Source organism: Oncorhynchus kisutch, linkage group LG18 (genome assembly GCF_002021735.2).
Source record: "Oncorhynchus kisutch isolate 150728-3 linkage group LG18, Okis_V2, whole genome shotgun sequence".
In the NCBI taxonomy this organism is placed as follows: domain Eukaryota; kingdom Metazoa; phylum Chordata; class Actinopteri; order Salmoniformes; family Salmonidae; genus Oncorhynchus; species Oncorhynchus kisutch.
The window spans coordinates 35,003,760-35,019,613 of NC_034191.2; the positions used below are offsets into that span (position 1 = coordinate 35,003,760).

The 15,854-nt window shown below is 39.5% G+C and overlaps 1 protein-coding gene across 1 annotated transcript; it reads right to left on the reverse strand.

Annotated features, from left to right (window-relative positions):
* Positions 1-357: 357 nt before the first annotated feature.
* LOC109909058 (alpha-2-macroglobulin-like) lies at positions 358-15,646 on the reverse strand. Its single transcript, XM_031795888.1, has 16 exons — positions 15,435-15,646; positions 11,768-11,923; positions 11,344-11,396; positions 7,988-8,008; positions 7,393-7,562; positions 7,190-7,274; positions 5,994-6,145; positions 5,828-5,885; positions 5,163-5,272; positions 4,846-5,016; positions 4,297-4,530; positions 2,589-2,741; positions 2,295-2,382; positions 1,976-2,162; positions 675-900; positions 358-535 (listed from the first exon to the last, which is right to left on the reverse strand). The coding sequence occupies exons 7-16, from the start codon at positions 6,054-6,056 to the stop codon at positions 443-445; spliced, it is 1,383 nt and encodes a 460-aa protein (XP_031651748.1). The 5' UTR covers positions 6,057-6,145; positions 7,190-7,274; positions 7,393-7,562; positions 7,988-8,008; positions 11,344-11,396; positions 11,768-11,923; positions 15,435-15,646; the 3' UTR covers positions 358-442.
* Between the last annotated feature and the right edge of the window lie 208 nt (positions 15,647-15,854).

A 15,854-nucleotide genomic window follows, 5' to 3' on the forward strand; every position in this document is an offset into this window, starting at 1 on the left:
AGATCCCCTCAAGCTCTGCCAGGTTGGAAGGAGACTCAGAGATTTGTCCCGAAGCCACTACTGCGTTGTCTTGGCTGTGTGCTTAGGGTCATTGTCCTGTTGGAAGGTGAACCTTCCCCCTAGTCGGAGGTCTGAGCGCACTGGAGCAGGTTTTCATCATGGATCTCTCCATTCATCTTTCCCTCAATCCTGACTAGGCTCCCAGTCCCTGCCGCTGAAAAACTTCCCCACAGTATGATGCTGCCACCATCATGCTTCACTGTAAGGATGGTGCCAGGTTTACTCCAGACGTGACGCTTGGCATTCAGGCCAAGGATTGCTGCAGAGATGGTTGTCCTTCTGGAAGGTATCTCCCATCTCCACAGACAAACTCCGGAGCTCTGTCAGAGTGACCATCGGGTGCTTGGTCACCTCCCTGACCAAAGCCTTCTGCCCCAATTGCTCAGTTTGGCCCGGCACACAAGCATGATGAATACTGGACATCATTCAGGGGTGTGAGAGTGTAGTCTAAGGAAGGAGCCGGAGTCACAGAAACCTGCCCAAGAGGAACACTTGTAAGATATCAGTCTTGGGTTTTCCATGTTACACTGGGTGTAATAAAAAATAAATAAACACTGACTAGGCAAACTGCAACAAAACACAACTCGAGAAACGATCATGATGCAGTGCCGTACCATGATACACTTGGACAGGTAGTTGAACACAGTGGCCTTCAGCTCAAAATGCTCTCCACGGATGATGGAGTAGGGCAGGGTGAGCTCTAGGAAGAAAGGCTGGAAGACAGTGATCTCCACAGGAGGAGCCAGACCGAAGCCACCAGGGGCCAGGCAGAATGCCTCTGTCTCCCAGGTGGTAATGGTATCTGGGACTGTAAGGGGCATGTCTGCTGATCCAGACTCCCTGTAATACAGAGGTCAGAGTTCAAACAGAATACATGTAAGTGTCCCATAGAGAACAATGGAGTATGACTTTACAAATTCTTTGAACACTATTTATTTGTATTTTTATGTATTTAAGCTTAAATCTAAACAGCTCTGAGGACCTTTTCTCTATGAAAATACAGGCATAGGGGAGAGTGGGGCAAGTTGAGCTAAATGGAGTAATTTTAGACACCTTTGTTTCTAGGAAACGACACAAAATGATTAATTTGACCAATTATTAAGGAAGAGGTCATTTGATAGGAGTCTGTAAAGGAAGAAACCCACATGGAAAAAGTGGTAAGCAACTTAGTTAAAAAAAACAGATTTTCACCAAGTCAAATTAATTTATTGTGTTAGAGGTTTCATGATGCTTGTATCTAAAGATTGTTCATAACATCAGTTGGGGTCTCTATAAGCTTCAACTTGACGTCCTAAACCTACCATGACCTTGCTTCCTTTTAGCTGTGTGGGCTAATGTGCTCAAAACAATTGCCTTGGGGTAAGTTTAGCCAGTTAAGGAAATGTACGTGTTATCATAAAGCAAGGCAATATCTATGGTAAAAGTGTTTAAAAAAGTACAACGTTTTTGTCAGGTGTTAAGCGTGTGTTAAAATATGTTTAATAAATAAGCCATTGTGATTGAGTAATAAATATAGACATGGTTTTAAATAGGTAGTGGTAATATTTTCTTCAGTACCGAAATTTTTAGGCAGCTTACTTACCCTGTACTGTGGGGTAAGTTGTGCCAAGAGACCATTTTTATGGACAAGCTTTGTTTTCAAAACTGTAATGTTTACATTAATTCTGATTATTTCCAGGGATACACAACATCCTGAAATATATGTACATCCTTGTTAGGAAGAACACTATAATTTCAAAGTAATACTGAATGTAAAAAATGTCTCAACTTACCCCATTCTCCCCTACTCTGCAATACACCTTAATTATTAAAGAGGTACAGGTTCCTAATCTACACAACTACTGCATGTGTTGATATTAGGCAAGAGATAAGAGGGCTTTCACCTGAAGTTAGCCTCACTGTGCAGTGCTTTTACCCAACTTCCACAAGATCCCATCTCCATGTCTCGGGGAACAACGTACGGACTGTCTGTATGGGTGGTGGAGCTGGAGCGGCACTAAATCCATCACCGGGTACTGCATCAGGTCCAGCTTGACCTAAACCCAGAATCGCTAGACCCAGGTTAAATCTGGTCATTGTTACAGGGTAGGGATAGTAGCCTGCTAATAAAACAAAACAGTCATTATTCTGGTGTTAACATCAGCCATGTCAAACTAAAAGCCATGCATTTCCCAAGATTCACAGAATACGTCTGGCAATGACGAGAGCAAGAGGTGGTAAGGAGGATAGCCCACCTTCGGGCAAAGGGTACTGCAGCCCCTTGTAGCTGAGGCAGGAAGGTACTCTTAAAACCAGGTTAGTTGCCAGCTTCAGTCCCAGTTTCTAGAAATACCAGAATCAAAAACAAGAGCTCAATATTAATTAATACCTCTGAGTTATGTTTCTATTCTGTATGTATTATTTTTTTTTTGCCTCAAACAGGTTATTTTAGCAATTCATAATTTAAGAAGATGGTGACAGTATGTTGACTGATTCTTACAAGAGCAGAAATTAGGTTTCAAGTAAATAGAAAACAAGGAAGAAGTTACCTGAAAAACTTCATAAGGTTGATTTTTCTCCTCGGATGGCCCATTTGGGTATGGCATTACATATGTTCTTGGTCTTACACGTAAACATGCTACTGGGTCTTGAAGCTCGTAGGGAATGTATGTTCTCTCCTTGACTGGTAACGAATCAAATATCTGGAATGGGATATTAAGGAGATGTGAAATTACCTTGATCACTGGGCATCAAACAGAAGACAACAGACTGAAATCGGGAAGGACAACTTGGATGCTCAATTTGGTTTTCCATTGCTAAACATTGTTAACCCTCATAGTACTAACGGGTCCATTTGTCCCCCGAGGCATATTTTTGATCATATCCCAAAGATGGATTATTCAATACTTCAAATCTAAAAAAATATTTTAATCTAGGTTTCTCTGGAGATATAATATAAAGTTATACATATCCTCAGAGGGTTATAACTGGCAGTTGTTATCACAAAAGTACTATTTACTTCAAAATTCTAAAGATGAAATTATGCTGAAATAAAGTTATGGTAAATTGTCTTTTTAGTACATTGGAAAAAAGCAGAAAATTATTTAAGGGAACATTTTATATTTTCGCTTTACAGAATTTGCTAATTAACTAGCCAGAAATCTTGCTTGTTTGTAGGTGACCAAATACTTATTTTCCACCATAATTTGCAAATAAATTCATAAAAAATCCTACAATGTGATTTTCTCATTTTGTCTGTCATAGTTGAAGTGTACCTACGATGAAAATTACAGGCCTCTCATCTTTAAGTGGGAGAACTTGCACAATTGGTGGCTGACTAAATACTTTTTTTTCCCCCCACTGTAAGTGTACATGATACACCTTTACTTAAAAAAAAAGTAAAATCCTTTTTCTCCCCAATTTCGTGGTATCCAATTGGTAGTTACAGAAGCGAGTCCGTACGGGGGCTGCATCTCCCGTACAGACTCAGAGGTGAAGGTCTAGAGCTGTGCATTCTGCGAAACACAATCCAACCAAGCCATACTGCTCCTTAACACAATGCCCCACTTAACCCGGAAGCCAGCCGCACCAATGTATCGGAGGAAACACTGTACACCTGGCGACCCGTGTCAGCATGCACTGCGCCCAGCCCGCCACAGGATTCGCTAGTACACGATGGGACAAGGACATCCCTGCCGGTCAAACCCTCCCTAACCCAGAAGATGCTGGGCCAATTGTGCACCACCCCATGGGTCTCCCGGTCACGACAGAGCAGGGGAAGTTCATGCTGTGGGTGATGACAGTCTCGCTGGGTAGCATACTGTACACCAGGACCTGTACCAACGGCACAATCTCTGGAACCACTGCCAACTTCAAGGTGACTTCACCCTCAGTTACTGCAACGTAAGAGCATTTCACACTGTCATTGTCATCAAGCACCTCCCAGTAGGTCCATAATTACTTAATAAATCATCACCAGGACTCCCCTGCTGTACAGTAACCTTCATATGGCCATGCTGAAGTATCGCCCCTCTGGATAAGGCCTGGAATAGGGAAAAACAGTTTTCCCATCAAGTCAGGAATAAGGAGATGATGAGGAGTATTGGTGTTGTATAGGGACATCCTTCCTTTAAAGGTGAGAGGCTGGGATTATGTCTGAAATGACCCTGTTCAAAATAGTGCACTATGGAATAGGGTGCCATTTCAGATGCACCCTGCGTTTGCAGTTTGTCACAACTTGTTTCTGGTTCTACTCACCAGGTAGATGACATCCACGGAGCCCTTTGGGACGGTCTCCTCTACGATAGCATACTGGATGGTTATTGACACTTCCTCCCCACATGCCAGTGGTTTATCCATCTTCTGAATAGCCAGAGAGCTGGATGTTTTACTGTGAGGGGCAGTGGGCTGGATCAGTGAGAGTACGTGGTGCCCCCTGTTGAAATAGGGGACCCTGTATCTAGTGTTCTCTGCTTCTGGTGTGTTGCTAACCTGGAAAGCAACAGAGAGAAGAAAAAGTTTAACGAATCCCAAATCGACCCTAAGACCCTATGCCATTACACTAAGAGTATTTCGTTTATTTTTTATAATATTTTATTTGACAGGTATAAGCAATATGCCAACATCGCCACCTTCCCCATGATAGGATAGGTGGAAGTGTCACCATATTGTTTGTTATACAAATGGAATCTTCTCTGATCTCCACAAGAGCATTATTGACCCTATAGTGTAGGGTCAAGGGGGATCTTCTGAGTTGGGATCTTCTGAGTCTCAGAGTCTTTCAAACCTAGAAGGAATCATACTTACTATGAGATTAATATCCTCTTTGGGCATAGTGGTTGTGTTGAGGGAGAAACTGGCAACACCATGGCTGTCCGTGGTTAGGTTCTGGAGACGATGTGAGGACCAGCCTTTCTTCTCCAACAGGTAGACTAACATGTCAGAGATAGGTGTGTTGTTGAAGTGAACAACATTTATCTGAGGAAAAAAGGAGTAATGTCATGCTACATCTGTTTGTCACTGTTACCTACCATTAGTAGTTAAGTAAACAGGAATGTCAAAGAACAAATGGCATCCACAATTCAACAAAGTACCAGGAACAATAACACTGGATCTGGACTTACCTTGCCCTCGATAATTGATCCATGCTCATAGATTTTGGGCGTGTCGACAAACGTGAGTTTTCCAATCACATAGCACTCTCCTATGTGTTTTTTCTCTGACCGTGTAATACCTGTCAAAGGAAAACAAATGAGAATAGGATGGTTTATTTAACAAGAATACATGCCACCATGATGTTCACAATGCAGCAACTGAATTCCATTGCAGTTTATTAAAAATATTAAAAACATGATTACAAACAGAAGAAATTAATAAAAACAGCTTAATTTCACATGTAGCACAGAAGGTCAAACACACAGGTCTTCATGATCTAATTAAACATGCAATATTGATATTATGTCATTCACACTAAAGACAAAAAAACAGCTTTCATTTGACAGACAAATGGGGGCAGCAGGGTGGTTAGAGTGTTGGACTAGTAACCGGAAGGTTGCAAGTTCAAACCCCCTGAGCTGACAAGGTACAAATCTGTCATTCTGCCCCTGAACAGGCAGTTAACCCACTGTTCCTAGGCAGTCATTTAAAATAAGAATTTGTTCTTAACTGATCTTGCCTAGGTAAAATAAAATGTTGTCACATCTCCAAATTCTTGTGATAAATGACTTGCCTGTCCCCTCCTCTACTTTTGCATTAAAACTAAACCTGTCTATGAGCATGTTGTCTCCACCATTCTTTGTGAAAATGGACATGTTGAAGACATGAGAAGCACAGCCAGTTTGGTCCATCTGGGAAAAGCAAACAAAACCAGACATTAAGAACTGATTTAATCACATTAAAATGTAATATGTTGGTAAAGACAATTATACTGAGTTTCTTCAGGAAAGCATACAGACCTCTTTTGACTCTTTGTGACAGGGGGCTGTATAAATCGGGAACTCCTTGTTGATTTTTCTCATCAATTATTATTGGTATCATTATAATGTACAGTAAATGTCAGCACAACTCTCCCTCTGCTTTTCCAGGTACAGGCTGTCCATACGTGTATCTGATTTAAATTCACAAAACACAAACATACATCAAACACATCAAGTATCATACATTTCCTACATAGAGAGACATACCATAGTATAAGCCTCAAATGAGACATTATAAAGGCTTATATATGTGTACTTATAACACATTATAATGCTTTAAACCTGCAGGCTTTTAAGTCAAGTGTTTTCAACATTGTCAATGGATCTGGACCTGTATTCATAAAGTCTATCAGAATTTTAACTTCTGTATCTAATGAACAAGATCTCATGTACAGGGGGAGACCTGATCCTAGGTCAGCAATCCTACTCTTGAGATGCTTTGTGACTACGGGCACAGCTCTTCATGTACATGCCACTGTCCCAAACCTTTGAAGTCTCAGGGACTCATAAGAGCGGTTTATAACATTGAGCAGTGGAATCGTAGGTCTTCAACTAGAAAAGTAAATTTCTTAAAGAAATCGTGCGTGTTATCAAGCTTGCCTTGAGTATTTATGGTTGTGAAATAAGTTATAATAGTGGTAGCGACTACAGTAGTAAATTGTAGTAGTCAAATTTGTGACTGTTAGTAGTAGTAGTAGTAGTAATAATAGAAGTGACTACAGTATTAGTGGTATTAGTAGTGACTGGTAAGTGGTAGAATTAAGCTGTATTGAAGCAATCCAAAATGTACTATTCTAGTCTATGGAGCTCTGTGCAAGCTTTGAGCTTTGAGTAAGCACAATATTTAGTCATTAGCTGTCATTACCTAGACCTAGGTTCAAATACTTATTTTCTGTGCATGAGTATTTTCAAATATTGTGGCCAAATCAACTACTTCTATTTGAAGTATTTGAAAGTATTTCCATGTAATTTTCTATAAATAGCCTACTTTTTTAAACTATTTTAAATGACTCATTTCCAAATACCTCATTTTAAATACCCCTAGGACCAAGCAGACCTGGGTCAAATGCATCGGGTATTTAAATCTTTGTATTTGAAAATGCGCTTGTCTGTGTGTCTGTGTATTTGAGTATTTTGTAACAGTGCATTGCAAAACGGCGATAGTGTAGACTCACGTTGCACACACTTCTACTTTATACTCCTCTTGAACAATGCTGATCTCATCAGTGAGGTCCATTTTGATCTCAAACTTTGGCAAAACTAGATATAATAGAACAGCAGTTAACTCATGAATGTTCCTGGATTGTGATTTAATGATTCATCTGCCAGATCCATAATATTACCGTGCATGAAAGGTAAATAAAGAAGCTCAACTTACCATATTTTTCTACCTTGAAGTGATGGTATATTTTGTTATCACCAATCCACACTACAACAGCATAGGATCCTACGGGTGCTTCAGAGTTCAGGGGGTGAGAAAGCTGCAGAATGATGCCGCTTGATGATGTATTGACCCATGTATTGGCCAATCCTGTTCTGATGAATATCCTGTTGGTTCATAGAACAAGAGGCACATTGAGCAGGGCACAACCTTGTTTAACATTCAGATAGAAGTCCACTCTTAGAAAAGAGGATTCCAAAAATGGTTCTTCGGCTGTCCCCATAGGAGAGAGCCTTTTGTGTTCAGCGTAAAACCATTTTAGGTTCTAGATAGCACCTTTGTAGGTGTAAGTTAAACATGCCTGTCTGACATGTAGAATAAGGAGTCACGTCAGTTCTATTCATGACATTTCTATCTGCAATGTTCTGAAGTTTGCTTACTGAAGGTGGCCCAGATGTGTTCACATAAAGCTGATATGGAGTCTTCTGATAACTGCCATGTGGAAATGAATGATGACCTACCTAGCTGGTGGAGTCATTGTCTAATCATGTTGTAGTATTTAGTGACACTCATCATAAAGTAAAGGTCTTACCTCAAGTTCCACAACATTGTACTGTGAAGGGCAAAGACAAGATATTGGTTAATGTTTTATGAATAACTCACAAGTATCAGAAGTAAATGGAATTGCTAAAAATGTACTTAAGTATCAAAAGTAAAAGTACAAGTATAAACCCTTTCAAATTCCTTTTAATAAGCAAACCAGACGGCACAATTTTATTGGCAGATAGCCAGGGACACGCTCCAACACTCAGACATAATTTACAAACAAAGCATTTGTGTTTAGTGAGTCCGCCAGATCAGAGGCAGTAGGGATGACCAGGGATGTTCTCTTGATAAGTGTGTGAATTGGACCAATATCCTGTTAAATGTAATGAGTACTTTTGGGTGACAGGGAAAGGTATGGAGTAAAAAGTACAGCATTTTATTTCAGAATATAGTGAAGTAAAAGTAAAATTTGGCAAAATATAAAGTACAGATACCCCAAAACATTCTTACTTAAAGTTGAAGTCGGAAGTTTACATGCACTTAGGATGGGGTAATTAAAACTCGTTTTTCAACCACTCCACACATTTGTTAAACTATAGTTTTGGCAAGTCGGTTAGGACATCTAATTTGTGCATGACACAGGTAATTTTTCCAACAATTGTTTACAGACCAATTATTTCACTTATAATTCACTGAGTCACAATTCCAGTCACAATTCCATTGGGTCAGAAGTTTACACTAAATTGACTGTGCCTTTAAACAGCTTGGAAAATTCCAGAAAATTATGTCATGCTTTAGAAGCTTCTGATAGGCTAATTAACATAATGAGTCAATTGGAGGTGTACCTGTGGATGTATTTGTACCTGTGGATGTATGCAATTTCCAAACGCCTGAAGGTACCACATTCATCTGTACAGACAATAGTATGCAAGTATAAACACCATGGGACCACACAGCCGTCATACCACTCAGGAAGGAGACGAGTTCTGTCTCCTAGAGATGAATGTGCTTTAGTGCGAAAAGTGCAAATCAATCCCAGAACAACAGTGTTCCTTACAGGACATTCTGTCCCTACCCAAGGAGAGGAGACCTTGGGCTTGTGGTAGATTGTTTAACAGGTGGCAGACAATGTGAGAAGGCTTGTGAACTATATTGCCATTGTATCTGAGAGGGACATTTATGATGAAATGTGAGGTATATAAACCAATGTACATGGTATTATGACCAGAGCTCTCGGGAATAAACGCTATTGATTCATTTTGAGACTGATCTTTATCTATTTTATGCAAATAAGAAACTTACAAATGGACAAAGTGTTTCTTTGTTAATGAACATATAGGAATTAAATTCCTCTAAAAGCTACCAAATACTAATTGAGTGTACGTAAGCTTCTGACCCACTGGAAATGTGGTGAAAGAAATGAAAGCTGAAATAAATAATTCTCTATTATTCTGACATTTTACATTCTTAAAATAAAGTGGTGATCTTAACTAGGATTAAATGTCAGGAATTGTGAAAAACTGAGTTTAAATGTATTTAACTAAGGTGTATGTAAACTTCAGACTTCAACTGTAAGTACTTTACATCACTGCTTGTACGACTGTACGGTCTGTGAACAGCACATGATAAAGACATCTTAGTGACATTATACTCCCTATAGTATGCTCTATGGAGCATGTCTAGATTCTGAAATACAACTTTTCTTGTTAATTTATTCTTCGTTAAAAATATTTATATGAAAACAAAAGTACCCTTTTTGATTTAGCTCATTTTTAAAAACATATTGTTTGGAACAAAATACTCTTCAAAACATCTAAATTACAGTGGCTGCTCTGATACTTTTGAAGATATTACCCATTTTATACATACAAATTGACATTATAGGTCATTAACTGATTACATTCAGTAAATCACATGCAGAGAGTGTTCACTTCAAATCCCTTTTGCCATTCACTGTGTTGGTGATGCTCATAAAATGTATCATAACTTCAAAAGTAGCTGTGCACCCACTCTGGAATTTTGATGTATATTACTAGTAGAGTATATTGTTTAAAAAAATAAAAGTAAAACCATCATGGAGGTGGAGATTGACTTCAGGAAGCGACCCTCACTATCTCCTACTTGAAATCAATGGCTCAGCTGTAAGCACGGCAGATATTTTCAAATTCCTGGGGACCATCATCTCCCACAACCTCAAGTGGGAGGACAACTTCACAGCGATCACCAATAGACACACCAGCAGATGTACTTCTTATGTCAGCTGAAGAAATTCAAACTCTCGTGGATAATACTGATTCAGTTCTACACAACCATCATAAAGTCCATACTAAACCTCCTTGATCATTGTCTGGTGTGGGAATGCGTCTGCCTGGTCCAAGGGTTATTCTTTTCAAATACAGTGAGGTCTGAAATCACCATACCTTGTGAGGATATCGGCACTGAACATTGTCGTCGTTTTGTTTTATGAGTTGAAGAACTTATTGGGAGGAATCTGAGACCATTCCTCCATACAGAATCTTCCAGATCCTTGATATCCTTAGTCTGCGCATATGGTCTGCCCTATACAAATAAAACCACATGTTTTCAATGGGTTTCAAGTCCGGAGACTGATGGCCATTGCAAAATGTTGCTTTTGTGGCCAATGATCAATTTCTTTGTGGATTTTGATGTATGCTTGGGGTTATTGGCTTGTTGGAAGATCCACTTCCACTTGCATGTTTTGGCTGAAATTTCCTGGTACTGGGTAAAGTTCACTATGCTGTTGACCTTAAGGGCCCCAGGTTCAGTGGAGGAAAAATAGCTTATGCGTTCTCATTTTGATGCCAAACCCACCACTGGTGTATGTGGCCAAAGAGCTCCATCTTCATGTCAGTATATTATAAATGCAATATAGTATTTCAATGATTTATATCAGTCATTTTTGCTCATCTTTATCAAGTATAGTATTTGAATTCTGTATTTTATGCAGTCATTTTTGCTAATCTTTATCAAGGGTGTAAATTCATTTCGGGCCCCGCTGTACATAAATCACCCCCTCTCAGATCATCCTGTAAAATATTTTTCTTTATACGTCTCTACAGACGTAATTTTTAACGTTGCTAAGTTTATTGTGAAACGTGTAGTTCTTAGCTCACGGTGTACATACACTATGATTTGCGTACCGCATGTGGATCTCTTCTACATATGTTGTCTGTGTATACTGTTTATCGTCTGTCTGTATATTCTTGTGGCAGCACCATTTCACCAAGTCACATTCCTGTCCATACAAATGTATTTGGCGAATAAAGGTGTGATTTAAAGTATGCTTTTGAGATATTAATAAATTCATATGTTGAGATACTGATCTAAAGGATGACCAAATACAGGTAATTGTTTTCAATATTGCACATTTTCAACACTCACCAGCTGATTGACAGGGCTAAAATTGGTATCCAAGGTGATAACCCTAAATTTCACTGTAAGAAGGCAATGACAAAATGAAGACAAGCACTCAATGAGAATTTCAGAAGACAAACTATTTATAGGTACTCGATAAAATTTTCAACTGCACTGCGAGTTCGCAGAAAATATTTACACTATCAATATCCAGTGATAATGTCCAGGAGAGGAACATCTTATAACATATGGTATGACAGTTCAAACTCCATTCCAGCGTACATATTCTGAGTGAACCCACAGCGGATTTGTTCTTTATCTGCACATGATGGTGCCGTTTCAAGTGTCTCTGGGATGACAGAGCAAATCATAGAAACATGCTCCCACCTAATTGTCCTGTTTCTTAGCAAGGAGACTGATTGTGTAGGTCACTGGCTCTGTGTAAAATTACCTGTTTGTCCTGGGTTGTAGATTGGTTTATCCGTTTGGATGAATGTCATCGGACTGTAGGGTTTGATCATGACCTTTCTCTCCTCTGTCGATAGAAACATTTCACCTCGAACCTCCACCTTAAAGTTTTGCACTTTGGCACTCTCCACCAGGGGGCCTGTCAGGGAGTCAGTGGACAACACACTGATGAACTAATGTACCAATAACATATAATACTATACTGTGGTCCTGTGTGGCTGTTGGTAAGAGCATGCTGCTAGCAACGGCAAGGTTGGGGGTTCAATTCCTGTGGGGATCACATATGCTATTGTGAGTTGCTTTGGATACATTACAGCCTTATTCTAAAATGGATTAAGTAGTTTTTTTCCCCTCATCAGTCTACACACATTACCCCATAATGAAAAAGCAAAAATAGGTTTAGAAATTCATGCAAATGTATTAAACAAAAAACTGAAATACTTTGTTGAAGCACTTTTGGCAGCGATTACAACCTCGAGTCTTCTTGGGTATGATGTTACAAGATTGGCACACCTGTACTTGGAGAGTTTCTCCCATTCTTCTATGCAGATCCTCTCAAGCTCTGTCAGGTTGGATGGGGAGCATCCAGGTCATTGTTTGGGTCATTGTCCTGTTGGAAGGTGATCCTTCGCCACAGGCTGATTGGTGGAGTGCTGCAGAGATGGTTGTCCTTCTGGGAGGTTCTCCCACCTCCACAGAGGAACTCTGGAGCTCTGTCAGAGTGTCAATTGGGTTCTTGGTCACCTCCCTGACCAAGGCCCTTTTCCCTCAATTGCTCAGCTCTAAGAAGAGTCTTGGGGGTTCCAAACTTCCATTTAAGAGTGATGGAGGCCACTGTGTTCTTGGGGATCATCAATGCTGCTGAAATGTTTTGGTACCCTTCCCCAGATCTGTGCCTCAACACAATCCTGTCTGGAAGCTATCTCTGAGACAATTTCTTCAACTTCATGGCTTGGTTTTAGCTCTGACATGCACTGTCAACTGTGGGACCTTACATAGACCAGTGTGTGCCTTTCCAAATCATGTCCAATCAATAGAATTTACCACAGGTGGACTCCAATCAAGTTGTAAAAACATCTCAAGGATGATCAATGGAAACAGGATGCACCTGAGCTCAATTTGGAGTCTGATCGCAAAGGGTCTGAATACTTATGGAAATAATGGATTTCTAAAAACCTGTTTTCATTATGGGGTATTGTGTGTAGATTGATTCATGTTTTAATTTAATCCTCTTGAGAATAAGGCTGTAACATAACAAAATATTGAAAAATACTCCGGTGTGAAGTATCCCTAAGGTAGCCTATGGACAGACCGAGATAACTAACGCCATACTTCGAGGCCCTTTACCTACTTCCCCAGAGTTAGATTCATTTGTGTCTGAGTGCTGTTTAAAGGGAGTTTCTAACTTGCGTTAACATAATGACTGGAAGTCTATGGTATCTGCTAGCAGATACCCATAGACTTCCAGTCATTGTGCTAACGCTTGTTACCATTGGCCCGTTGAACTACCTCTAACTTCTTTCAAACTGGACACAGAGACATACAAATGGTATCCACATGTTGATCCGACTCTAGGGAAGTAGATAAAGGGGCTCATTGCCAACATTCCAAAGCATCCCTTGAAAGGAAAAGAGCTGTAGGTATAGGCCTGCATACTGGACATTACATACTGAAGAATGTCGGTCACTTTGGCCATTGCACAGATTGCAAATTTTTGCTGATGTTTGTTTATGTTGTTAGCATGCACAAGCATATTCTGTTGCTAAATCCTTTTGGATTGTATTTGTCACAGGCGTGTAGGAATGTTAATGATGAGAGGTCCTCATTTGGTTTTGCCAACTCATCGGTCCTCCGTCCTCTCCTCCTTTTGAAAAAGATCAGAAGGTAATTGAGGAGAGCAGGACAAGAAATGTGGAAACAAATGCGCTTGAATGAAATGAGACGGTCCTTGTCCACTAGCGCATCAGGCAAATGACGTTTACAGAGGAAGAATCCCAAAATATATGCAAAGTGGTCAAAATAAATGGTGATGGTTGTGGCAGACATTTTATAGATAAAACAATAAGTATCATATCGTTTTTAAATGTGCGCATGCTTTTCTACTCCGACAAAACAGCTGATTCAAAGAGGGTATGACACATACTGTATAAAAACTCCTCTGTGAAGCACTCTGGTAGGACACAAACTAATTCTCATCGAAAGGTGGCTATCGAGGAGGGGAGTACACTCTTTCGTTTGCCTACTAACGAATTGACACTACCCACTTGACCACTTATTGGTTTTCGTGTCATGGAGGAGTCGAGGAGAGGAAGATATTTTGCCCAAATGAGAACCATGCATTTTTTATTTAAAAGTTGACCTGTGGTCACTGACCTGTGGTTAATTCTGGATTCATAACAGAGTTGGAAGGTGGGTTTTACCAACGTGTAATTACTAGTGGGAAGCTCGTCATTCATCCCTGAACTCCGACTTATCCCACATGCTGACCTCTGACGTCACCTACTAAAGAAATGATCTCGATAAAAGCATTTGACAGTTGAATGTAACACATAATTTATAAAAAAATCTATTTACTAAAGCGGCAATCAATAGATTTACCCGTTTTGGTAAAAAAGTTGAGGAATGGGTTGGAGAAATGTAACCACTCAAATGCATAGACAAAGCTATGGATGCAAGGACTGACCATCCATGATATCAACATTAAAGATTATCCATGTTTAGATGCTATATAGTGTTTGTTTACATTTTTTAAAAATTTACAAACTTGAGTGAAACATTATATTTTGGGTTCTGATGGGATACGACAGTTGAACTAAACTCAATTATAAGCTATATTCTTCAAGAATAAATGGGTACATTTATTTAATTCAGACGTCCCAAAATTTATGAATCAACTGCGGTTTGCCCCTTTAATATGTTTTTTAAACACTATATATAATTTACAGTGGCGTGCGGTGAGGTGGGTAAGCACTGGCTATTATCAAAAGACAGATTTACTCACAAATGAACTTTGATGAAACCCAAGATCACCATACAGATACCGTAATTCCAACAACCAGATTGACAAACAATTTTCACCAAATGTAAATACCAAGCGATAGCCTTCGATGGTGGCATATTTACAACCAAATGACACTGCTCAACCCAGCTCAGCTATAGACCGCTGTAGCATCCAGAGAAACAACTGATAGGTGGCACTAAAATACCAATATATTTGCACATTTCATTGGAATAATTTGCGACGCAAATAGCCTTTCACAATGGATTTACAATTCTTCCAATGCGCAGACACACACATAATAATATTATTATGAAAAATATTGTAGCTTGATAAATATAATGTATTCAAATAGTTGTCAATTCTCATGATTCAACAGTAGCCTAACCAGCAAACTGCAAAGGAAAATGCATTTAGGCCTGCCTTTACTTGTAAATTAAGTCCATTCGTCCAGTGAATCTCTTAGTGACAGGCAAATATTCAGGACATTGATATTCATTGATAGATTGATATACACTGACATAGTGACCATAATGGATGGACAAAGCACCAATACAAATGTATATTTAGGCTAATGACGCAAGGAACATTTTTACAGTCGACCATACAAACACCATGCTATTTGAGGTAAACAGAACGAAAGGCTACGTACCTTTGAAATATCTTCTGTGCAGATCCTTCAGTTTGTCGATCCATGAATATAGCAGCCACGCTGCCATCAGTGATAGAGCAAGGATCCATTATCAGTCAAACCCTTCAAACGACGCGTTACATTATTCCAACTTGGAAAATTGTTTTGAGGTGCAATCGTGTCCATTTGTCAGGTTGCTTTTGCTAGCTGGATAGCTTTGTTCAGTTCAAGGAATGCATGCGCCAAATTATGTAGACATGCTGAAATGTGCACAGATTACCCCAGGCAACATGTTAAGACAATACGCATGTAAGAAACAAACATAACATTGTTATGCCTAACATTTCTACTCGGGTGTGATCTTTCATAGGCTGTAGCAAATGCAATCCAGGTTATTAAATGTTTTATCAACAAGAGGATTCGTCTAGCATTAGCCAACGT

Coding starts and splice junctions, on each gene's coding strand:
- LOC109909058 (XM_031795888.1), bottom strand. CDS start 6,056: ATGAGAAAAATCAACAAGGAGTTCCCGATTTATACAGCCCCCTGTCAC. Junction 5,273..5,827: donor GTCCATTTTCACAAAGAATG/GTGGAGACAACA, acceptor TTCCTTTGACAG/GTATTACACGGTCAGAGAAA. Junction 4,531..4,845: donor AAGAGGATATTAATCTCATA/GTAAGTATGATT, acceptor GTTGCTTTCCAG/GTTAGCAACACACCAGAAGC.